The 24,961-nt window shown below is 42.8% G+C and overlaps 3 protein-coding genes across 7 annotated transcripts; 1 reads left to right on the top strand and 2 right to left on the bottom strand.

Annotated features, from left to right (window-relative positions):
* Positions 1-909: 909 nt before the first annotated feature.
* Positions 910-14,918, bottom strand: paics (phosphoribosylaminoimidazole carboxylase, phosphoribosylaminoimidazole succinocarboxamide synthetase). Of its 4 annotated transcripts, none has more exons than XM_086047142.1 (16): positions 14,732-14,899; positions 12,661-13,095; positions 11,711-11,770; positions 11,556-11,635; positions 11,099-11,486; positions 10,249-10,326; positions 9,838-9,968; positions 6,986-7,025; positions 6,702-6,899; positions 4,930-5,108; positions 4,004-4,183; positions 3,023-3,136; positions 2,866-2,949; positions 1,591-1,771; positions 1,273-1,431; positions 910-1,197 (listed from the first exon to the last, which is right to left on the bottom strand). In XM_086047142.1, exons 1-16 carry the CDS (start codon positions 14,784-14,786, stop codon positions 1,031-1,033), a joined length of 2,529 nt encoding a protein of 842 aa, XP_085903268.1. In that variant the 5' UTR covers positions 14,787-14,899; the 3' UTR covers positions 910-1,030. The 4 variants fall into 4 exon arrangements, with proteins under 4 accessions (XP_085903268.1, XP_085903269.1, XP_085903270.1 ...); XM_086047143.1 differs by having other exon boundaries at positions 11,574-11,635; positions 14,732-14,898; XM_086047144.1 differs by having other exon boundaries at positions 11,099-11,635; positions 14,732-14,918.
* On the top strand, positions 7,239-19,758 carry ppat (phosphoribosyl pyrophosphate amidotransferase). 2 transcript variants are annotated; one of them, XM_086047147.1, is made up of 12 exons: positions 7,239-7,356; positions 7,522-7,803; positions 15,997-16,063; positions 16,155-16,361; positions 16,635-16,747; positions 16,823-16,968; positions 17,085-17,157; positions 17,243-17,394; positions 18,021-18,148; positions 18,223-18,444; positions 19,033-19,153; positions 19,224-19,758. In XM_086047147.1, exons 2-12 carry the CDS (start codon positions 7,595-7,597, stop codon positions 19,394-19,396), a joined length of 1,611 nt encoding a protein of 536 aa, XP_085903273.1. In that variant the 5' UTR covers positions 7,239-7,356; positions 7,522-7,594; the 3' UTR covers positions 19,397-19,758. The 2 variants fall into 2 exon arrangements, with proteins under 2 accessions (XP_085903273.1, XP_085903274.1); XM_086047148.1 differs by lacking the exon at positions 7,239-7,356 and having other exon boundaries at positions 7,516-7,803.
* Positions 19,759-19,777: 19 nt separating this feature from the next.
* hjurp (Holliday junction recognition protein) lies at positions 19,778-24,870 on the bottom strand. The gene is made up of 7 exons (XM_086047146.1): positions 24,689-24,870; positions 24,498-24,561; positions 24,359-24,414; positions 23,532-23,565; positions 23,415-23,440; positions 22,774-22,864; positions 19,778-22,344 (listed from the first exon to the last, which is right to left on the bottom strand). The coding sequence occupies exons 1-7, from the start codon at positions 24,764-24,766 to the stop codon at positions 20,264-20,266; spliced, it is 2,430 nt and encodes an 809-aa protein (XP_085903272.1). The 5' UTR covers positions 24,767-24,870; the 3' UTR covers positions 19,778-20,263.
* Between the last annotated feature and the right edge of the window lie 91 nt (positions 24,871-24,961).

Here is a 24,961-nt window from a genome sequence, read left to right as displayed (position 1 = left end):
ACTGTTGAAATACAAACAGGGAAATGTGAAGGAATTAACAACTTAAGTACATTTAAACTTGTAAATATATAATATAATATATATAACGGAATAACGTCGGAATATGTTCACGACAAAGGCTAAATGTAAACAAAAACAATTATGGCCAGAGAGCAGCCACCTTACGCTGCAACGGTTACTAACAAGTTCTGTTCGGTTTCGCTGAAAAACATTACGTGTATTACGCTAGGATCCCTGCAGTAATGAGAGCCTCTCAACGAACAAACTTTAGTTTGCAGAAACCATTATACTAGTATATTAGTTGCTAAAGTTGAAAAGAGAGAAAAATAATCACCCCAGCTTCAATCTGACGTCACTCGACACACCTGTAATGGCCACCCCAATGGATACACAGACCGTTAATGGCAAAACAATTTACAAGATTATAAACATTGTTTATTCATCTATTTGTTACATTATCACTATTCGAAGTAACTTCACGTAACACGATGTCATTTGAACTGACTGTGTGAAACCATGCCGTTATTGTACGTCTTGCATTCGCATCAAACATTTTGAGATTAGAACTTGGACAATCCGAGTGGGATAAATCACAATTCCCACCTTCCTGGAAATCAGCATTAGTCCACGTCATACAATTCTGTGCCGTCACGTGACCAAACCCAGAAAACAGGGAAGCCGTGATTGGTTGTTACCTGAGCAACTGTAATGTCATTTTCAGTCGACAGCATGTGGCAAAATAGTCGTAAAACTATAAAACTATAAAATAATAAAACATATTCTTGTAAATAATGTTTTTGACTTGATTTAAATATATGAAGTTTGTCATGCTTTCAAAACAAAGCTGTGCACTGTTTGCATTTTTTTTTTTTTGCACTGTAATAAAACATCAGACATTTTGTTACGAAGTTTAACAAATTATTTTTTAATGGAATGATTGAAACAGATTACTTTTGTTAAACATTTTCTTGCTCAGAAGAGATGAATAAGCCTGTCAAAAGGATGATGATGATGATTCTGTGACATTGGCTCAGAGGCTGCAGGCCTGGAGCTTCTTGTCGGCCACCTTGAGAGCCACCCAGGTGGCGAGCATGGAGGCCCTCAGCTTGCACCACACCAGGTGATTAGTCAGACCAAAGATTTGAGCTGCAAACTGAGCGGCCGCATCAGGGGAGAGGATGGTGGAGCAACCCAGACCTTCAGCGAAAGAGAGACTTTAAATGAGTCATCTGGTCAATTCTAGAAATAAATCAAATCAAAAGCGTGACTCACCGCTCGGCATACGAAGGGAGGACCACACGTCCTGGGAGCCCCAGTCGGGCGTGATGGGCGGGCAGTTGATGACGGGGTAAGCGGTGTTCCCGGACATCACGGGGCCAAGGCCGTTGCTCCGGCCGGCCACCGCCACAAATACTGTGGGGATGCCGTCTCCTGGTAAAACAACAAAAATGTCCAAAAAAAGCAGCTCCCTTGTTGCACAATAATAATTAACTATATTAATATTAGGGCCCAACCAATACAGATTCTTTTTTTTAGGCTGATGCCAAATCCAATATTGGTTGGAAGAAAATCCTGTTGGGAGGGACCAACCTTCGTATTCCGCTTTAATACGCAGCGTTTCGTCCGGGCCTTTGTGCGCAGAGGTGACACGCAGCACGCAAGGAATCCCGTAAGAGTTGCAGGCCTTCTTGATCTTCTCGCAGTGGGCCATGTCCGAAGTGGAGCCCATCAGGACCACCACCCTGCCATTGGCTTGGGACTCCAGCAACAGCTAGGGAAGTTGAAGTTCAGCATAAGGCACGGTTAGCGCCACTCATTTAGTCATCACAGATAAATTTAGAAGGAAATATTTTCCCAGGCAAAAAAATAGATCATTTAATGGAAGTCATGTGCATGCCAAAGCAATGAGTGGTACTATAACCACTCAGCCAGGAAAACCATCCATCCATTACTCATTAGAAGCTTGAAGAAAGCAATTGATGGATAAGAAAACAGTAACAAAGAAACTGAGGAAATCTTTAAAAAGCAAGTAGCTACAGACTTTGTCATTTTTTTTAGCCAAATTCTAAAGCCTTTTTTTTTTTTTTTAGGGGTGGAGGTATTATTTGAATTAATTATAGATATATACAAGTATATTATACTTTACATACAAAAGTAATAGTAATAATTCAAAGCCTTTGTTTGAATTGGACATAATGTATTTTCTTAAATGTTTTTGTATTTATTACATTAAGACATACATGTTTTGCATTCAAAAATGTCTCCAAATACATTTTTTCGGGCTAAAGAATGGTTAATGTCTTTAAAAGCAGGTGTATTTTTAATTTTAATTTTGAGCTGCACATTTTGCTTTAAAATTACTATACAAAAAAAGGTTTTGCAGGTTTTTTTTAATGTATATTTTGTATTAAAATTTATTACAATTTGAGCCTTTTTTCCTTGACATTTTTCTTAAGGCGTTGCTCCAAAAACATTTCAAAGACGGTTATTTCAAATTGAATTTTTTATTTTTATTTTTTAGATGCATGTTTTGCATTAAAAAAAACACTATTGTTTGCATTGGATTGTGATTCTATTTTTATTTGAACATGTTTAGTATTACGCATGTTTGCAGTGCTGTATACTTTAACTGCACTGCATCACACTGGGAGCAAAAAATTCATAATTTCGGCTATCCAAGAGGCAGCTGGCATAGCGGACACGTGCTGATAAATTCATTTCTTTATGCGTAAGCAGTTTAGCGCCTACTTGACATGGTTAAAATTCATTTTGAAATGTAACGTAACCTACCGAAATTGATTAAAAGACACAAAGGTCAAAAGCTTCTTCTGGTCAGTGAGGATAAAAAAAAGGGGCTTGGCGCACCTTGACCCTTTCGGAGACCCACTCAAAGTTTCTCTTCACCATTTGCATGGCCTCAGGGGTCACCTCTTTGAGGTCTCTGTAAACCTGGAGGAAGGAGCAAAGTCCTTGGCTCAGTCAAGTCAATGAGTTCTTATAGATGAATAAACAAAAGACGGACCTGCTTATCTTTCTGCTGGCTTCGGTCGCCGGCGGGCCACAGCCTCCACGAGTCGTTGTCGATCACATCGGCCAGAACAATCTCCTGAGTCTTCACGTTCACGCCAAACTCGATCTGGCAGCCAAACAAAACTCATTGCAAGCATACTTCACCAGCAGGGGGTAGCAACTCACCCATACAAAACCCCAAAATTAAAACACACATGCAAAAATAATCACTCGCAGGGTTATAATAGTGTTGGATTTTTCATGAGTTTTTATTTTGTTGTGACTTTTGTTTTTTTAAACATTTTTTGGTTTTAAAGATTTTTTAAATTTTTTTTTTATAGTTTATTAAGTGTAGTATTTTTTTTTTATGTAAAGAATTTGTCATGTGTAAGAAAAAAAAGATCACTTGGTATTGTGTAATGAAGTAAACCACAATTCTGAAAAAAAAAAAAAAAAATGGAAAAAAAAAAATTTCTTCTTCTGTATGGATGTGCAGCAGCACCAAAACAAATACATTTAAAATGAACGCTGAAAGCTTATGTATGATATTAAATGACAAAGATGAAAATAAAGGACACTTGCGCTATAGTTGGTTTTATAAATGTAAGATGCAGCGTCAGTTTTCTTTTTTTTTTTAAACATTTATTTTTATTATATTTCCTTCAGGAAAATGTTTCGTTAACTATAATCACCTTGGATTACACACACCCACTCACCCAAATATCGCACCAACACAAAAATTTGACATACGTGCACCCACCCGCCCAAAAATGTCACACTCAGACACAAAATTCACATATGCATAAAAATCACACACAGAAATAAGCACCCAGGAAGAGAAAAAAAAAAAAAAAAAATCGCAATCACCACCACTCTCAAAAAACAAAACAAAAACAAAAAAAAAAAAACACTCACACCAAAAAATTATACACTGCAAAAAAAAAAATCGCATACCCAACCACCCAAATCACATTTTCAGAAATGACATACACACCTTCATGTCCACCAGCGTGCAGTTCTGCGTGGCCCAGGCCTTCTCCAGGATCTCAAAGACGGCCACGGTGCTGCGGTTCATGATGTCCACCTCACAGCGGCCGATGGCGAGGCCGGCCGGGCAGAACTTGGCCTCCAACAGCTGCTCCTCCGACCACTGCGGGTCGTTGTTGGCATCGTCCTGGAGACGTCAAGCAGTATTGTTTCAATACTCAAGGACTCGACCCAAGCATGGCTGGATGTGTGTCACTGACTACATATCGGAACTGCATTATAGAAAGCATGTCCAAATTTGAGATTTTTTAAAAAGTTTCTTTCATTATATAAAAGGGGAGAAAAGGCAGACATGAAAACAAAACTCAAAAGCAGGGTCAGGGGGAATAAATCTACTACTTAAAATTGTGGTAAATATTTGTGTCTGCTGCATGTGCCACATAAAAGACGCTAATTGACAAGTGTAATTTGGCAGCTTGGTGATGATGTGCTGCCACCACGAATGAAAATACAATCACCGTTTTAACTCTCTTGAGGCTTTGTTTAGTTTTTATTAATTTGGCGATTAATGATTTACATTAAAATTCAAATGAAAACTTGTTTTTGCTTTACGGGCGAATGTTTAGTTTTACATTTTAAGTAACATGTTTTACATGAAAATATTTTTTAATGATTTTTTTTTTTTTTTTCAAACTAAATTTGCAGATCAGTGCTTTGCATTGAAACATTTATTCATTTTCCAGCATTCTTGTCCAACCGACAAAAAAAAGGGATAAAAATGAAGGATGGAAAAATGAATGAGGTGTACAATTGCTTATTTGCAGGAGACTAAAAAGTGCGCAATGCACGTCAATTCTCGATCCTTGGGAACCTTTATTGAAAGAAAGTCGCAGAAGTATGCCGGGAATTGTTTTGAGTTTAGCGCGGACTCACTTTGAAGAACATCTCCATCTTCAGCGGGGAGAAGCGGTAGCCCTCTTTCACACCCGGGTTCCTTTTCAGGAAAGAGCCGGTGGCGACCCTGCGGCACACCCATTCGATGGGAATCATCTCGCAGTGCGCCGCCACGAACGCCGTGTCCGAGTGCTGCCTCACAAAGGCCGTCTTGATGCCTGCAAGACATTGAAAAGATTTGAGAAAAACAAAAAAAAACAAAAAAAGAAAAGAAATGCGTGTCAAATGTCAAGTGAGGGAGGTAACGTCGCTTACGTTCTGCTTGATTACAAGTCACAAGGTGCTCATGTGCAAGATTTGATGGTCTCATGAGTGGCATACGGGTTACAGTTAGACAATTAAATTCAAGCAGCGTGCCGAGTCACGCAAGGATCGGGCTAACGCCAACGGCACATGACAACGATGGTGGACTTTCAACACTGTAAAATGTTAATTGTACTCAATGCATTCATTTACATTCAATTAAGTTAAGTTGTCTGAAGCCTGCAAATTTCCCAAAATGTGATATGAATAAAACATCTGTTTCCATTTCAGGTTACCATTTGCATGATCATTTATCCATTCATCCACATTTGTAAATCAACACAAAATAATTTAAATTTACTGTATAATTTAACTTATAATATAATACAAGTAAATTAAGGTAGGTTCAGAAAGTCTTAATAAAAATTGAATAAAACAAACAGCACTGGAAAATTGTACTACAACTCACTGTGGTGTATTCAGTACTGGACATTCGATTGTTAGGTCAAAATGTACACAAGAAAAAAAAAAAAATACTTTGATTTTTTTTGTTAAAGACAATGTAAATCGCAGAAAAAGCATGCATCTCCTTTTTGTGCCAATTGCACCTTACAAAACAAAGTCTGTGTTTTGAGTAAAAATAAAAAAAATGTGACTTTAAAAAAAGTTCCATGAAAAACAACAAATAGCTTTTTTGTTTGCATTTGATGTCATATTTCATGTACAGTATATGACGTTTACATATAAAGCCTAATTATAAACGGGCATGGGCACGTACCAATACCAGGTATCGTAATGGCCCGATATCGGTCTTATTTTTAGGTCTTATGGTGGCTGCCGATACCAGACACCGATACTTAAGACCAAGAAAAGCTGACATTGAGTAAGTGCTCCTAGGCAGTAGTTGGCGCGATATTGCATCACCTGCGTCAGAACGGTTTTGCTAACAATGTTTTGCGTCATTGTGCTAATTGAAATTTTACATATCTAAAATACAACAGTGACTACTCATACTGGTACGCGTAAGAAAAAAGTGGTATCCAACATCCCAAATTATAATTTGTGATGCCGTAAGTATTTAAAAAAAAAAATAATTATACCTATAAATATGTACAATAACAAACAACACAATACATACAAAATAAAGTTGGCTCTAGAATATTTTTAGGATTTAATAGGGTATGTAATAAAATATACAAAATAAATACCAATTAAAAATACATTTGATTTGGGCGTTTATATACTAAAAGTATTAAAATAGTGAAAGTTGACAGGAATAAAAATCGAGTTTTGTTTTTTTGTTGGGATTAAATAAAGTAAAGGTGAGTTTAGAAAGTTAGTGATTGCCATTAAATCTGTCTTTAATTGTTTCTGCACTGACGTTTGAGTGATGCCTGGTTAAGTGTCCAAGGTTAAAGTTAACTCATTTTGATGACGAACTACTAACTAAGATGCCATCATTTGTCACCGTAGCAGAGTGTGCATGCATGTCGTTTTTGTGGCTTCACCGGATTGCTGCAACAGTTCGAACACGCAGCTCGTGGTTTTATTGGCGATGGCCGCTTTGCCCTCCATCTGGTCTTTCCTCACTGCATTCCCGGCGGTGATCTGGTCTTTAGACTGCACCAGAACCAGTCCGGGCTCATCCACGATCTCGAAGATCTGCTTGGTCTTGCCCTCGTTCAGCTTTTGGCCGATGCTCAGCTCTAAAAAGACAGCAAGAGAGAAGCCATGTTAAACGGTGCGACTTTTTTTTTCCAGTAGTTGCAAAATCCAAAATATTGTACTGTACCCTGTGTTGAGGCCATGTTTCTCTTCGATACGCCGCGAAACTGCACAAATAAAACAAACACAAAAACCAGTAAGCCACGCAAAAAGTTGTCAAGTGAGGATGAGAGCCAGAGGCGCGCAGAACAGAAGACGGAAGTAGAACGTTTCTTACGTGCTCTGATAGCCAATCAAAGCTCTCAACTCACTCGCTTGGACCAATCACAAAAGCGACTGCTCTCACGTCTGAGGGGAGACGCCCCTTCTCTACTCTGTAAAAAAGACCCAACTTTTTGGATCACATTCGGAAACGTTCACAATTTTCTTCTCTTTATTGACACAGTGAGACAAAGCCGCAATCCCGCCAGCTCAACACAATTGATTCACTCGATCGAGGTGATTTGTTATCAAACTTATCGCACAGCACGTGCGATAAGTTTAAGTAATGACGCCCGTGTTACAAAACTGCCAATTTGTACTTTTTAATGTAAATACAATGCTTGAACCCGACGTGATGTTATCGCCTCTAAATGATTTTGTGCCATTTTGTTGTGGTTTTAGTCGGCCGTCTCGTGCAAGAAACACGCTCCTGTAGTGGCACGTGTTCTGGTAGCAGGGGCTGAGAGTTTTGCGCATGCGCAGTTCGCCCTTTCTGCCAATTGGAACCAGCAGCAGAAGCGCCACCGGGCTAGCGAGCCGAGAAGGCAACGGCGAGATGGAGTTCGAGGAGTCCGGTATCGGGGAAGAGTGCGGGGTATTCGGCTGTGTGGCGGCCGGAGAGTGGCCCACGCAGCTGGAGGTGGCGCAGGTGCTCACCCTGGGACTTGTGGCGTTGCAACACAGGTAACGTAAAACGGAAGCATCTCGGCGACACTTTTGAAGTCACTCGAGGCACATGTGGTTTTTAGGGATAGAAAATGATAACAGCCCAAACAAAAAGAGCCGTTTCGGGTTTATTTGTTCACTCGTTTGTAAACGTGGCGTTCAAAATTAACAACGAGCTGCTATCTATCGTGGAAGTGGGAAAAGTTGGTGCCGAGATGCGTTCAAGGACCGACACCAGTCGTCGCATGACAGCGATGTACAAACTACAAACTAGTTTGACATTCTTAACATTCTAGCTCTTAAAAGAGTTTGGGAGAGTAGACCAAAATTTCAAGTAAGTCAATCGTATTCACGTTAAAGATATTTGGATTTAAGAAGGCTTCAGTGGAAGTTGAAGCATAGACGTTTCTAGCCCATTTTTGAGTGTGCTTTAGCACCCCTAAAATGCATCCCAGCTCCCCAAAACGTTTGAGAAATAACAGTTTTAAATTGTATCGGTCTTGAGCAACCTAGAATAGTGAAAAACCATACGGTACTTGAAACATAATATTTTAACAACAAAACTACACTATGTACTATGATGATTTTAAAATCCAAGGTGCCACAGAATAGCTTACTTTTGACTGTTGGCACTTTAACATTGTTACTTATTTTAGGACAGAAAGAGAGGTGCAAAGAGATGTATATTAGTAATTACCCATAAGCAAAGAAAAAAAATCTACTCAAGTAAAGTACCGGTAAGTATTTTTACTTTACTTGACACCTCTTGCAGTCAGTTTAGGATATGACGTAAGTAAAAAATACTGCTCCCAATAAGTACTTAAGTGCTCAGTAAAAACACTACTCAAGTACTGAGTAACTGCTGATCTTTTTTTTTTTTTTTTTTTTTTTAAATCAGAGGGTGAACATCAAATAGACAACAATTATAAAACAGGAATGTGCAAACAAGACAGCTGGGATAAGCTCTAGCACGCCCACCATCCTCGTGAGGATGAGCTGCTCAGTTAATGGAATGATGGTGGACTGATTGATGAAGGGTTGATGGATGAACAGTCAATAATCACCATAAGGTTCCTTTGAAACTTCTGCTTTTAACCCTAAAAGTATATTTTTCAACAAGGAGCAGCGGCCCTGTATCTCCACTCGAATATACAGTATCTCTTCCTGCACTGAGCAGCAGTGGAATCACTTCAGCTTCACATTCGGAATAAAACAAAAGCAATCTGTTTGAAGGTGACCTTGACACGAAGCAGAAAGTGGAGTAAACAATCATGGTTCACGCTATCTGCTACTGTAGACGAATTATCTTTTTTCATTGGGGCTCTATGAAAAAACATTTTGTCACTATTTCGGTGATGTGTTTGGCGGAACAAAAGTGAGAGATGAGAAGGAATTTCTTCTTCTCTTTCACTGCTCGGAGAAAGCAACTAGCACAATGCAAGCCAACGACATGCGCTGTGTCAATTGTAAATTTTACAAGGGCAGCTAATTTATATATGTATATGTATGTATATATATATGTGTATATATATATATATGTGTATATATATATATATGTCTATGTGTGTGTGCATATTATATACTTTAAAACGTACAGCATCTTTTTATTAACAGATATGTTTGAATAGAGTACACGTGGAATGGAGATGTACGTTACATAATATATCCAAAAGTTGAACTAGAAAAAAAATAAAAATAAATTTGTGGGCTGCTTATTGCCCACATGCCAGCCATTAGTAGGGAACTCACGGCCCGTAGGCCATTTATCCGGCGCCATGCAATTCTAAAAACTTATAAAACCACCGAGGAACTTTTTTTCCCAAAGCCTACAAAATGGCCACTTACGGGGAAACGTGTTCCCACCCCTTCTCTAAACTAACCCAGTTAAATGTCACCTACGGGTAACTCCCTCACGGTAACGTGATACGCATTTCACACATGGTGGTAACCGTGCGTAATTTGGTTTAAACCGCATTTCCCAGAGCAGTGGTCCATTACCGTGACCTTCTACGGATTAAGTGAACGTGACATTATCATTATATTAATAATTACCTTTGTCTCTGGTGGTGCATCCTGGTAGGCCATTGAGCACACTGACAGGACTTCTATTATCGGAACGTGAGTCTGCTCTTCTTTAATGTTCACGTTGTCCGCAATTTTTTTCGCTGGTGTCAGGAGAGCGCCTGTGGAGAAACAAAAGAAACAAAAGCATGAAATTACAAACACCCCCCTCCCTTTTTTTTTTTTTTTTTAAATTTATGAATGCAAAAGGTTTCTTTCAGTGGTTGCGTCATGAGTCTGGCCTTTTGTCCGCGGTGACAAACCTACCACTATCCGTACTAATTTCATTAAGAGGCCACTCATGGGACTCGGGGGTGAGGGGGGGAGTCGGTGAGTTGAGAATTACAAAGGCTTGTGGCTGTCATGTGAAGTAATTACGCAATCATCGGACACATATCAAACCTTCGTCCTCCGCCTTCCTCTTCTTCCCTCGGCCAGTCAACAAAGTGTCACCGTGCGTCAGGTTGCTTTCACAGGATCCTGTTAATGACACACCATTAAAGATAGAAAAGAAGGTTTTTACAAGCAAATAAAATACTTGTCTAAATTGCCTAAAAGTAGAGTTTAAAATGTCAGCAACTGAAAATGACTCCATGTTACAGCCGACATGTGTGAAATTAACTTGTTGTGTTTGTATGCAAAAATTGGGTCCCTGGAATGCCTGTGCAGCCGTCAATCTTTTCTAAATTTACTAGTTTACATGATGATGATGAATTTTGCCAAATTGGGATGTCACAATAGGCTCATTTACATAATCTACGCCCCACAGTGAATTTCTCTGCCCATAAATTAGAAACTAGGCTGGGCCAAAATGCGCCATTTCAAGTGACGGCCGGTCTATATGTTAACATGTCAAAGCCAAAAATGGCATGAAGATGAAGTGCTGCCCCCATCAGTGAAAATACTTTTATTTTTTAAATTTTGTAAATTGCCTCTGTATTGTTTTCAGATACGGATTATTAGTAGTCAGCCAGTGTTTTCTGAATCTGAGCCGTGATTGTCGTTGTGAGCAGTTGTGATGTCATTTTCAGTCGACAGAAGACAAAATGGCCGCCCCCAGAGATGGCTAAAAACGAGTGGATTTTAACACTTATTCCACAAACGCAATATTTATCAGAATGCCCCGTTTTAACTAGTGGGCTTGTATAGAACATATTCTTGAAAAAAAAAATTGTTTGCGTCGACTTCCACTTTAAGTAAAAATAAACGAATTAAATTAAAGTAAAAAACAAACATGAAAGTAAAAGTGTACCTAACGAAATGTCCTGTGTATGCCAATGGTCCAAGTGATGACCACTTCCTGTTTTCATCCCTCGTTCTTCCTGTGGCATCTGCGCAAGGCGTATCGGCGAAACCGACTCCGAGCGACACATTCTCTCCTCCGCCCCACTGGCTGCATGAGCGTCGTCTTCCAGCGTGGCAGTTAGCCGCGGGTCGGCGCGGCGGTCGGCCTGCGAGCCCTTCGCCCTGCGATTCATAATGGCGTCCACCTCGCCGTAATACCTCATGAGGCGCTTGGGGTCGGCATCGTCCGTCTTTTCCTTCTGGAGCGAGCGGTAGAGGTACTTGAGGTTCTTGTACTTGGTGTGGCACTGCTTCCAGTCGCGTTCGATGCCCTGCTGCATCAGCCGGTTGGAGATCTGCGTAAAGACGTCCCGCTTTCTGGTGGAGCTCTCCAGCTGGCGCCGCACCCGCTCGTCCGACCACACCTGAATGAGCGCTCGCACCTCCTGGTCGCTCCAGTTCCGACCCGTGTCCGACGTGGTGACCACGTGGAGCTGCTCCGTGGCTGTTGAATTGAAGTGAATCGGAAGTGAATGAACGCAAGGGAGCCCGACGGCGTCAAATCGTTGTGACGTTTTACCCGTTCCTCTCCATTGGGAATCCATGTCGCCGTCCATGTCGTAATGGTCGCTGTTGTCATCTGACGGCACAGTAAACAACACTTTTGAATTGTACAGGACATTTTACATCATCTAGCTACATCTGTTTGGAAGTTTCAAGAATTGCGATGTCACAATTTGGCAAATTTACATACGGCGCACAGTTTCTCCGTCCATGACTTGCTAGCTCGGCTGAGCGAAAAGCCGCCATTTTCAAGTGACGGGCGGATAACACTAATTAACATACTAACCAATTTATTTACTAAATTTAATTTACCATCCACTATACAGTGGCTTGATGGTGGACGTGTTGTCTCCACTGAAAATACAATGAATCCACAATACTAATTGAAGTGTAAATCTTCGGCCTCGTGATGAAGTGCTGCCTCAGTGAGTGAAAATACAATTATTTGTCTCGGTTACTGTAGCCGTTAGTGCCCGACTATGAATTTTTTTTCAGGCCGGTGTCGATTACAATATTTGGCAGGATAAAATTCTGATAGCCGATTGATCGGTCGATTAATTAAAAAATATATCATAGCACTTTCCGAAATCAAAGGCGAGCTATTGAGGTTGAACTTTTCTAAAAATGAGACCAACTATAGATGTTGCATTATGCTAAAAGGAAAAGTTTTAAGCAGTTCTTATTTGATTGATTACATTTTTTTATTTGAGAATCTTTCATAAATGGAGAATCCTTGTTGACATGAAAGCTAGGCAGTTTTCTTGTGTGTTTATTCCCTCACCGTCACCATTGTGAACCGTATTGTGACGGTAAAATTATGTAATAATCACTGCAATCTCACATTATCTGATAACGCCTTGGATGACACCGTTTATCCCGGATTTTGGGTGAAATTCCGAATCGTACAATTTAATTTCGAATCTTTCTGTTGGGCATATGTGGAACTAACGAGTACGGCATACGTACAATTGTCAATCTCGATGACGACCTCACTTTCGGAAGCGGCTGGCGTCTTCTCCCCGTCGCACAGCCTGCCCTTCATCCCCAGAGAGCCCTCCTCCAAGCCGCGCTCCAGCAGAATGGCCTCCACTTCGTGGTAAAACTTCATATATTTCCCCGGGCTGCTGCGGCCGCCGCGGGCCGCGTGGGTGTTCTTGGCCATCTTGTAGTCGTACTTGAGGTTCTTGTATTTGGTGCGGCACTGTTTCCAGTTGCGCACCACGCCAAAGGTGCGCTGCATCTGGCTGGATATCTCCTGGAAGATGTACTTGTTGTGTAGCGTGCTCTTGAGACTCTCCCGGACGCGCCGGTCGGCCCAGACGCACAGCAGCGCTCGCACCTCGTCGTCCGTCCAGTGGCGGCCTTCCTCCACCCCCAGTAGCCCCTGGTGAACCTGGACGCCTGTTTTTCAACATATCGGCCAAAGATGGGTAGCTACGTTTCACCCAAAAATGCACAATTGTAGCAAGGCCGTGTTAGGTATACTGGAACATAATATGGTCTTTTGTGGGCGGAAATTTTGTCTTGCATGGCCCATCATAACATGTTTTTCACCATTTTCGAGGTGTCAGAACTAGTCTATTAATCGGCAACTAATTGATTATAAAATGAATCCACAACTATTGTACTAATCGAGTGATCATTTAGAGCCATTGTTTAATTTAGAATTGTAGAAATTTAATGATTCACTTTCGCGACAGTAATTATTCTCTGATTTCTGTAATCTATGACAGCAGGCGGATTGCGCTGGTTTTTACTGAGATGCTTTATGTGTCCCTAAATATATTTTGGATGCCGATTTAAAAAAAAAAATAAAATAAAATAAAATAAATAAATAATAATAATAGTAAATAAATAAATAAATTAAAAAAACTTTACTTTTTTTTTCTAGCACATCAGGTTTTTGAGATATTTTTATCTAAATTTGACCTACAAAAGCTTGTGCAATACGGATTATACCATGTGGTGTAATTTATAGCTATGTGGTTTCGGAATAAAATTTTATGTGATTAATCGATGGAATAATCAATTTGTTAAAATATTCGATAGCGGCAGCCCTACAGCGTTTCAGTTGCCCTGATTTTTATTTATTTTTGTGCGTGGCTAAAATGGTGCCTCATGACACATTGTGGAGTCTGGCATTAGCGCCCCCCCACCCCCCCCCCCCCGCCCCCATCCAGCGCTACATAAGAACCTGAGCGACTTCGGTCACAACAGCTGTTATTCGGCACAATTGCGAGTTACTTAGTTATATTACATGGCCCATTTCTACCAGTCGCAACATGACAACGGTAATAGTGCTCAAATGTCTGTCTTGTAGTGAGCCACAGGCTGAATGACTTGTGCCGCCATGTTTAATAAACAGTCAACTTTGCCTGAAGTGTCTGTTATGTGCACTCAGACACTGACACAACAACAAGCGAGGATGCGACGCCGTGGACGAGCCCACTGCTGGTACGCTGATTCGAGAAGAGCACCGATTAGCTTGCGGGCTAGCGCTTCTCGTCGCGCTTGTCGAAAGCCCCGCGACGACCCGGTGGGATATAGTCCAGTGACTGGCAACAAGTAGGCGTGTGTAGGCATAAGAAAGGTTGCGGTGTTTGCTTGACAGTTAACAGGTGAGCAGGGTGTGATTTCAGCGCATTTAGCACACGCCCACAGCCTTTGAGAGCGTAAACAGTGGCTTGATTTCTCACAATTTTGAAGCCTCGTTTTATATACTTGCTATTTTTTTTTTTTCACAGAAAATGAACAAAACATTTTCATTTTACAGGGAGTTCAATGGGTGTATATAAGTGCTGCAATTTTAAGGTTTTTTTTTTTTTTTTTTTTTTTTTTACTATAACAACATACCATATGTACACAAGTACCACCTTATCAAAACAATCCAATGTAATGCTTTATTTAAATACTTGAAATCAGTTTTTGGAGCTGTTATGGAGGTTAGCGTGTTGGTGTGTCCCTCGACAAGCCTTCCAGTTTCTCACATGGCCCCTTTTGGAAAAGGAATTGCCCACCCCTCGATCTAAAGTTTTACCTTCTGGTGCTGAGGAGGTGTAGACGCCACTCTGATGAGCCCCCACCACCTCCATTGTCGTGTCTGGCTGAGGCCTCCTGTCGCTTTCAAGGCCCAGGCGGTCCTTCCAGCCACGTTCGACGCTGAGCCTCCTCAGACGCTTCGAGACCAGCTCAAATGTGACTCTGCTCTGAGCCTCGTGCTGAGCCGCCGCCTCGTCCCTCCCCCACGCCGGAGCCAGCTCATCCCCCCCCCCCACTGCTTGTATCGAGCTGACGTGGAAACGCTTTCCCCACCCCCACCCCCTCGACCCGTCTGGCTCTGCTGCTCAGTTCCCTAGGCAACCAGGCGGTTAAACCCGAAAGCAACGCCCCCCGAGCAGGAAAGCGGCCTCACCACTGGCTTAAGCTATGTTCTGAAGGGGCGGGGCCAAGTGTAATCCGAGAAGCATCTTGGTAAATAGACTGCAACTGCAGCAAGGCAACAACTCCGTGTAGATGGAACAGCTCCATCGGCAACCCCCACTCCTCACGTCCCGCCTCAATCCATTTTAAGATGTTCCTTCCCGCTCTCTGAAACCTGTCTGGTTTGCCTGCAGGCATGGCACATATGCTGCACTTGTATATGTTGATACATGTTAAATCCTGCGAAGAGAGAGATACAAGCTTTGTGTGTGTTTATGTGTGTGTGTATATATATATATATATATATATATATATTAGTGTTGCGCGGGATACTGTATTTTGTCTATGTCTATGATTGTACTGCTTTTATTGATATTGTGGTAGGGCTGCTTAATTATGGAAAAAAATATTAATCAGGATAATTTTAACGATAATTTCTTTTTGGGTGCAAAATGAGAAAATGTTCACATTTAGAAAATGTAAAGACGAACGAATGTTCCTTTTAGATCAAACAAAATGTGCAAAATTTGTTAATTTTTTTTAAATGGTGCAAATGTATAAATTCAAGTATGATTTCCTTGTGTAACCAGACAATTGGATAGTAGCACATATTGATAATCGTTTTTTACGATTATGCCAATTTTGTAATCATGGAGTGTAATAATCGTAATTGCAATTGAATTTCAATTAATTGCACAGCCCTATACTGTGGTATAATTTCAGTGTTGGTATCAAGTTGCTTTATGCAGGCATTGAAGTCCAAATTTTGGGATCTTGACTACACTACTTTGTACCTTTCTGTGGTGGCATCGCAATTTCCCAACCCCACACCCCCACCCCACCCACTCCCCCACGTTGACCTGCGTGATTGTGCCTCCCCAGGGGTCAAGAAAGTGCAGGGGTTGTTACAAGTGATGGTGCCAGTCCACCGACATACACAACCCTCAAGGTGAACACAAGTCCCCTCACAAACTATTATCAAAGTTCAGTAGGCGATTCGATATCCCTCCTCTTCTTGATCCCGTGCGATTTCTTTTCAGGGCATGGGATTGGTAAGCACCGCTTTCTCCGCCGAGGCGCTCCTCAAGCTGCGTTACGGCAACCTGGGCATCTGTCACACGCGCTACTCCACCACCGGCATCTCAGAGCTGCAGAACTGTCAGCCCTTTGTGGTGGACACGCTGCACGGCCAGATAGCGGTGGCACACAACGGAGAGCTGGTCAACGCACACGCCCTGCGGAAAAAGGCGAGTCGTCCAATGACAGAGGCCAGACTCCCGCCGAAAGCTTCATATACAGTCATATATATATATATTTTTTTGTATGACTGTATATTTTACATTGAAAATGAATGTGCTTTGTCATTAAGTGCGCACTCCTACGACAATCGATACAATGCTGAAGCATTCGGCACGTTGCACTTGTGTGTACCTTCTAGTCCTTGCTGAACTCGGCAGTCCTTAGTGCAGGGAATAAACCAGCATGTTGCATCGTACTGATTTGTTTGTGCGCACGTGCAGGTGATGCGTCACGGCGTAGGCCTGTCCACTAGCTCGGACAGCGAGCTCATCACACAGCTGCTGGCCTTTACTCCGCCCCTGGAAGAGGTGGACGCACCCAACTGGGTCGCCAGGTTTGTGTCCTCGTGTTAAATATGTGATATTTATTCTGCCAGCGAATTGAAATCGTCCCCCGGGTCGTATGGTAGGATTAAAAATCTGATGACGGAGACGCCGACGTCCTACTCGCTGTTGGTGATGTTCAAAGACGTCATTTACGCCGTGCGGGACCCCTACGGGAACAGACCCCTCTGCATCGGACGTGTGGTTCCCATCTCCAAACTGCACAAATCAGGTAAATTGATGCCGTGACCCGGATAAGCAATCAGCGAGACCTCCTCAAAGGATTGGTTTTCTGATGATCATCTGGATTTTCTGATGATCATCTCGATTGGCCGTCTTGGTTGTCAGGTGGCGGGGAGGCGGACACCGAGGGCTGGGTCGTGTCCTCTGAATCCTGCAGCTTCCAGTCCATCGGCGCCAAGTATGTCTTTCGCCTATGCATATTTAAACTTGGGATGTAGTCCCACTTCTGACCGACCGCTTCCTCCGCCTCTCTCTTGACACAGGTATTACAGGGAGATCCTCCCGGGAGAGATTGTCCAGATATCCCGACACGGAGTTAAGTCTTTGAGTGTGGTGCCACGTCGCGAGGGGGACCTCCCTGCTTTCTGCATATTTGAATATGTTTACTTTGCCAGACCTGACTCCATTTTTGAAGGTTAGTGTGTACAGTGTGTCGATTTTGTACCTTTTTAATTTATTGCGGAAACCCGTTCAATTGTGGGCGGGCTAACGAATAGCATCGGTATCTTTGTTATAATCCTTTAAGTCAGTAGTAGTAGGAGTAGTATTTAGTAGCATGTGTGCGTGCATGCATGCCATACGTGTATGTACGCAGAGGTGGGCATTCCATCTGACTGACGGACCGGTCTATCAGTCCGTTACTGACGGACGCCCGTTTTGCTGCCGATTGACAAATGATGGGACACCTTTTAAAAAGACGGACGGACGATTGACGGAAGTGGGTTTTCACCTATCAGTGTAATCATCATCCGTCACCGACGGACCGTTATTCCGTCATTGCCTGACGCCCGTTTTAGTGACGTTTTTTTTTTTTGGGGGGGGGGGGGGTTCAGGCTGGTGGACCAACTGACGGACTAACGGACTTAACTGACGGACGATTACAATTCAGTTTGTCACGAAAAATGACGGACTGACGAATGACGGACGACGAATGACGGACCTGCAATATTTTGTGAAATGCCGACCTCTGTATGTTACATTACGTCATCGTTTCTATTTCTAAATTTAAATGATACAAAAAAAAACAAACATTTTCTACAGGACAGATGGTCTATACCGTCAGACAGCGGTGCGGCCGACAATTGGCCATTGAGGCTCCGACGGACGCTGACGTGGTCAGCACTGTACCAGAGTCGGCAACGCCCGCCGCACTGGGTTACGCCCAGCAGGTCCGCCAGAAACCAAATCTGCAACAAAACCTCCAAATTGTCCTCCTTGGTTCTAAACTGAGCTTTGTTGCTAGTCTGGCCTGCCCTACATTGAAGTTTTGTGCAAGAACCGCTACGTCGGGAGAACCTTCATCCAGCCCAACACCCGCCTGAGGCAGCTGGGCGTCGCCAAAAAGTTTGGCGCCCTGACGGACAACTTTGCGGGAAAGCGGGTTGTGCTGATCGACGACTCCATCGTCAGAGGCAACACCATCTCGCCCATCATTAAACTACTGAAGGAGGCGGGCGCCACAGAGGTTTGTTCGACTGGTTTTTCCTGACCATAAAATTAAATCTCGGCTGTTTGAAGTGGAAGTCAACGCAAACATTTTTTTTTTCAAGAATATGTTCTATGCAAGCCCACTAGTTGAAACGTTGCATTCTGAAAAATATTGCCTTTGTGGAATAAGTGTTAATCCACTCGTTTTTAGCCATCTCTGGGGGCGGCCATTTTGTCTTCTGTCGCCTGAAAATGACATGACAACTGCTCAGAGCGACCAATCACGACTCAGATTCCGAAAACAGGTCAGCCGTGATTGGTCGTTGTGAGCAGTTGTGATGTCATTTTCCGTCGACAGAAGACAAAATGGCCGCCCCCACAGATGACTAAAAACAAGTGCATTTTGCTGCTTAATTTATACTCCACAAACACAAAATTAATCAGAATGTTTCAACTAGCGGGCCTGCTGGGAACGTTGACACTCTCAGGTGACCCAACTTCTGACTTTCTGACATACAAAACAGTCTTTGCACATTTTTTTGCTTTGACTTGCAAGCAAAATATAGTGAAAAGTTTAACTGGAAATGACCGGTTTGACCACGAGCGACACTCCTCCTCCTCACAGGTCCACATCAGAGTGGCTTCCCCTCCCATCAAGTTCCCCTGTTACATGGGCATCAACATTCCCACTAAAGAGGAACTCATCGCCAACAAGCCGGAGTTCCAGGACATCGCCGGATACATCGGTAAGCACCGATAAGCCCGCTTGGCGTTTCACTTCCGCTGAGCGCGTTGTGGTCGATGCGTTGCATTCAGGTGCCGACAGCGTGCAGTACCTGACCGTAGAAGGGCTGGTGACGGCGGTCCAGAAGGGAATCGCCTCCCTGCAAGGTGACAAAATGATCGACTCCACTTACAAGTCAAGTGGCGGCGTTGGGCACTGCACCGCATGTCTGACCGGAAAGTACCCAGTGGAACTGGAGTGGTAAACTGGCGAGATATGTTACATGCCGCCCTCCATTTTACAGTAAAAAAAAGTTGCCCTTGTTACAGCAGCCGAGTGCTTCTACTGAACTCTGGTTAATCGCTTGGGTTATGTAAATATACAATTAGAACACTTTAGTTTGCCCAATTTTATATGACCATATTTGTTGTTTAAAAAAAAAAAAAAAAAAAAAAAAAAGGTGTGCGCACAAATCAGTGACCAAAGATTTTCCGTTTTACAAGAACATTTGAGTTTTGTACTAAAGCGAGTGACTGTCTACAATGTCCCGGTGGTCGTGAATATGCTGCATTAATGTTTTCATACACATAAAATACAAATACAAAATAAACACTGATTCAGCAAGAAGCCCCAAACATTTTTTTTTTAGTCATCTTTTATTGGAACTAACAACAACAACAAACATACAGAAATGGTGAAAATACAGTGAACGCGTGTAAAAATTTTGATGTAAAATGCAAATTAAAGCTGTGTGAATTAAAACACCTTTACAGCGGCCCAGCAGAGGCGAGTAAAACACATTTTCAGTCATCATTTTCTGTTCATGGGAGGGAGGAGGAACAAAAAGTAATTATCTGTGGTCATACCACAGAATAAAAGCAATAACTGGTTAAGAGAGGCTGGACTGGACATTTACACAAATACACAGCAATAAAGACATGAATGAAACCGTAAAGGAAACATTTAAAGCAATTCCCAGCTGTCTTAAATTGCAACCTTCTTTCTTCAAAACGATGATTAAAAACTACAACAGATCGAACCCGTCGGTCTTAACATAGTGTTGTGTAAAGGATGTTTACCAAGTAGGGTTTCCTTGAACGGAATCTTCCGTCAGCGGGCGACCACTGCCACCTCAAAACGTGCTTTGCTTGGAGATGCCACACTGAGAAGCCTCGGCGTCAGGCAGACAGAGGCGGCGTTTCAGCTTCTCGTTTCTGTGCCGCTTAGACTCTGGAGAGAAGGGACTCCACTTAGAGTGGTACATGTTCTCCCGGTCCAACTCCCGGTGACGCTTCTTCAGCCCGAAGCGGTGCGGGGACAAAGCCAGTGCCGCCAGCGTTTGGGAGGAATGATGCCGGCTGGCCTCGTTGCACACGACGCACATTCGGCTGGGGGGCCCGTTAGAGTGTTTGCTAAGACACACAAACTTGTGGTAGTGCTTGTTGTAATCGTCTTCCAGGTCTTGCTTGGAGTATGTGACGCAGCCCGGTGCAAAGCAGGAGTCAAAAGAGAGGTACCGCCGAAGCTTATTGTGGGCATGTGGAGGGGAGCCCAAGCAGGACTTAGGGTGAAGCGCCTGGGGCTTAAGTGGCTTTCGTAGTGGGGAAGCCGAGGACCCGGAGTAGCCAAGCACGTGAGCAGAGTTGGGGCTCCTGGACAAGGCCTGATGAGATCTTCGAAGGCCTTCACTCTGCCTGACCGGAAAACCATAGACCTCAGGTCGCTCTTGAAATTCAGCGCTTTCAGAAGCAATGTCCGTAGAGGAGAAAAGACTTTTGGAACTTTGAGACAAGTCAGAGGAGGGACAGGACGTCTGTAAAGAACTTAGGACCCGCAAGGACAGCTGCTGCTGCTGCTCATTGGCAGCAGAGAGCGCGAGCCTTTTAGATCTCAGTGAAAGGTCCAAGGAAGGACCGAAAGACCGCGACGGACTGAGGACCCATGAAGATGTCTGATGCTGTTCTTGAGCAGCAGCAAGGGCAAACCTTTTGGATCTCAGGGACAGGTCTGAGGCTGGACTGGAAGGACTGAGAACCCACGACAATGGCTGTTGTCCAGTAGCAGTGTTGGAAAGCCTTTTGGCTCTCAGGGACTGATCCGAGGAGGGACTGGAAGACTTCGAAGGACTGAGGACCCACGAAGCCAGTTGCTCTCCGGCAGCAGCACGACAAAGCCTTTTGGACCTCAGTGACTGGTCCAAGGTGGGACCAGAATACCGCGAGGGACTGAGAACCTGCAGCAATGGCTGCTCTCCGATAGTAGCGCTAGAAAGCCTTTTGGCTCTTAGGGACTGGTCTGAGGAGGGACTGGAAGACTTCGAAGGACTGAGGACCCATGAGGATGGCTGCTCTCTGGTAGCTTCGTGAGAGAGCCTGTCAGATCTTAATGGAAGGTCAAAGGACATCCTCATAGAGCGATCAGAAGCTCGCAAAGGACTGGGCATGCCTGAGGACTGCTGATCTCTAGCAACAGAGAGACAAAGCCTCCTGGAGCTTAAGGGTATGTCCAAAGACGCCCCCGAAGACCGTGAAGGACTGACGAAGCACGAGGTTGGGTCCTCCCCCATAAGCTTTCTGGATCTTAGCAACATGTCTAAGCATGCCTCAGAGGAGGAATGAGAAGACCGCGAAGGGCTGAGAACGCACACAGATGGCTTCCCTCCAGCAGCAGGGACAGAAAGCCTTCTGGAGTTTGAGGACAAGTCCGACAAAGTCCCGAAGGAGGCACTGGAAGGACCGAGGGCAAAAAAGGATGGCTGTTTTCCCACAGTGAAGGTGTCATTTAGTTCAATCTTTTTAAATTTAGGAGATTCTGGGATACAAGACACGTCCACGGCCAGATCGGTTTGCGTCCCGAATGGGGAGTACTGCCAGGTGGTACAATTGGATCCTGGATTCTCTGTCGCCTTCTTGCTCGTGGTTTGTCTGTGCCTCGCGACCACCGCCGTGTTGATACGGTTGCCTCTGCTCGACTGCCGTCGCCACTTGTGGTACTTCCGGAGCACACTGTCCCCCATCTTGGAAACGCGCCAACGGTGCCGCGCCCGCCCGATTCGATCGATCATGCCGGGGTAGAGCTCTGACAAAGCGCTGCCTTGACTTCTCAGGCTCATCTCCAGCTCCTCGTCTTGGTCCTCAGGGAGGACATCAGTCTCTGGGATGTTCCACTGACTGCCGTCGGGAGAGCTCTGCCAGGAAAACAAATTTGACACTCCTGCAGTGGGGAGAAAAGAATGGAAAAAATACCAAACTTTAAAAGGAGAACTTGTTTTTTTTTTTGTTTTTGTTTTTTTTTTTTAATACAATTTAAAACATTTCCCAGGCAACTTAAAAACATACCTGTGACATACTTTTCTCAAAACGCCCTAGCGATCAAGAATCACAGCACTTTTCACATCTTTCTCTAGTCTTCATTAGACATTTCACACGGTTTGCTGAATGAAAAACTATAGTTATTCTCTCTAAAATGCATATTTTTGGCTAATGGTTTTGAGTGTCTAATGAAATAAGTTGGCTTTGCATAATTTCTAATAGAAAATATTGCTTGCTCTGTCCAAGCTTTTAAAGCATGGGTGTCAAACTCATTTTTGGCCATGAGTTTGACAAAGTCATTTTCTGTCAGGTTATAAACTGCTGCGCTTACCTTCATCATCTGCAGCATCATCATCATCAGCGGACATATGGCAAGAAACACGAGTCTCATCAGCTCCGGCATCTTGTGGCGTTTGGTCCAGCTTTTGAACATTTACAAAAAAAAACATTCAGAATTGGCAACTATGAACTAATTAACTAAATGACATGCATGGCCGACAATATTTTATGTTATTTTGTCTTTAAGCCATTTAATATTTTTCTTATTTTGAATACCGTAGGTAATTTTTAAAAATATATATTTATCAATAGTGCAACGTCATAGTGTCATGCTTACCAGTTAACCTGTATTTTGCACTTCAATTTATTTTGAACAAAGACGGTTTTGTCTTTTGTCAGAAATGGTCTGGCTTTAAAAAGTTCTGTCATTGATTTAATATAAATTGTATGTATCAGAAGTACTAGCGGTACCGGTTACTTGGGATCGGTGAGTACTTGAGAATTGCGTACTCATACTGGTAGCGGTCTGAAAAATGTGGGATCAAACATACCTAAATATAATATAAATATTGGCATGTCAAGACCAATGAGAGGTCAGCAGTGGTTTGCATCGCCCAGAAGGTATCAAACTCTGCATATTTTCTTGCTTTGACGAGTGGAAAAGCACCAACGGCAAGAAGAAAGTGGACTAACCTGTGAAGTACTGGAAAAATTGTGCGCTGTGGTGGCGGGGAAGAAAAAGGAGTATTAATGAATACAACATGTTTACAAATGTCATTAGATATCCCTTTACATGCAATTGACACTTACACTGTAATAGGTCATCTCTTGAATCCAACAGGCTCTGAGGAGAGATTCAGCTTTAATATTTTTATGACTACATTCACTTGTTTTGGCACATACACTACTCACAGAAATTTTGTAATATTCGACTTTCGGGTGGTTTCAGGATGAACCTAAAATGCACTGACACCTTAAAAGGTAGACTTAATTTGACTTTTTCTAAACTTTTGAATGCACATTGCCAACAGTTCAATGTTTCAGTCCGTTTTGCAGTGCTTGCTGACTCTTCTCTAAATTCTTGTTCTCTAACAATTGAACCGAACGGCAAAATTCCCAACATATTTGAGCCATCAAAAATCCCAAAGACGTTCACTTCTGTGTCTTTCTGTAACTCGTCCGGTCTCTGTTTAAACCTGCTGATGTGACTTTCATACAAGTGGCCACTTCCCTTGAGAATATCTTGTTTGAAGACTCACAATGGCAAGGTCATGTTGATCACTTGTTTAGTGTCATCTTGGTCTCATTTGATAAAAAAAAAAATGTGAGCAGCTTGAAGAGAAGGACTGTTTAAATACCAATTCTATTATTGAAAAAAGAAGCAGGAAATTCACGAATCAAACATCTGTTGTGAATTTTGCCTTGAGAACACCAAATTGTGTAAAAGGTGTTTGAACAGGGTGGTGTTGGACATGTCTATTGAAAAGGTTTTGAGGTCGATTTACCTTGGATGATTAAAGTGCATTTTCGGTTCATCAAGGAAAATAAACCGCAAAGTCCATTATCCCTCGTTTAAAACGAGAAGTGTTATTTAAGATCAATGGGTTAGTAGGGAAAAGTGATACTATTTTTTGCACCTCTGATTCCATCGCCTTCAGCTGCTTTTTAGACAGCGTCATGTAGTGCACCAGGTCTTTAAAAAAAAATAGACAAAACAAGTCAAAACATGATAATCAAGAACCTTGACATGAACATGAACAATAAACAACGACTTACTTTTTGTTCTGGTGTTATTGAGGTCCACTTCTATCGCCGTGACTTCATCGGGCAGGTTGGAGTACTGTTTAGGGGGGAGGAATAAAAACGTTGATTTCAGAAGTTTGACATTTGATGGCAAGTACAATGCGATTTTGTAGCTCCAACGAACTATAGATCACGTCTCATCATCAACGATTTGGAACACGCACCTTTTGTATAATTCGATGCAGCGCTGATTTGTATTTGAGTGCGTTCGTGGTGAGTTGATGCTTCATGTTTTCGTCCATTATAACTAATTAAAAGTGAGCACTGTAGAAGAAAAACAACGAGGAATGGGCGAAAGCGCTACAAGTTCAAAACTTGCCGTTATCACTGGGCGAACGGTGATTGGACGAGAGTATCTCTGGGTGCGTTCATTATATCCAGGAAATCATATAAATATTCAGAAAATATATAAAAGCTGAATTAAATACACATTTAAC

Source organism: Filicampus tigris, chromosome 12 (assembly GCF_054856515.1).
Source record: "Filicampus tigris isolate MCC_2025a chromosome 12, RoL_Ftig_1.0, whole genome shotgun sequence".
Lineage (NCBI taxonomy): Eukaryota > Metazoa > Chordata > Actinopteri > Syngnathiformes > Syngnathidae > Filicampus > Filicampus tigris.
The sequence above is the reverse complement of the archived record's forward strand: the minus strand, read 5'-3'. Positions and strand labels throughout refer to the sequence as shown.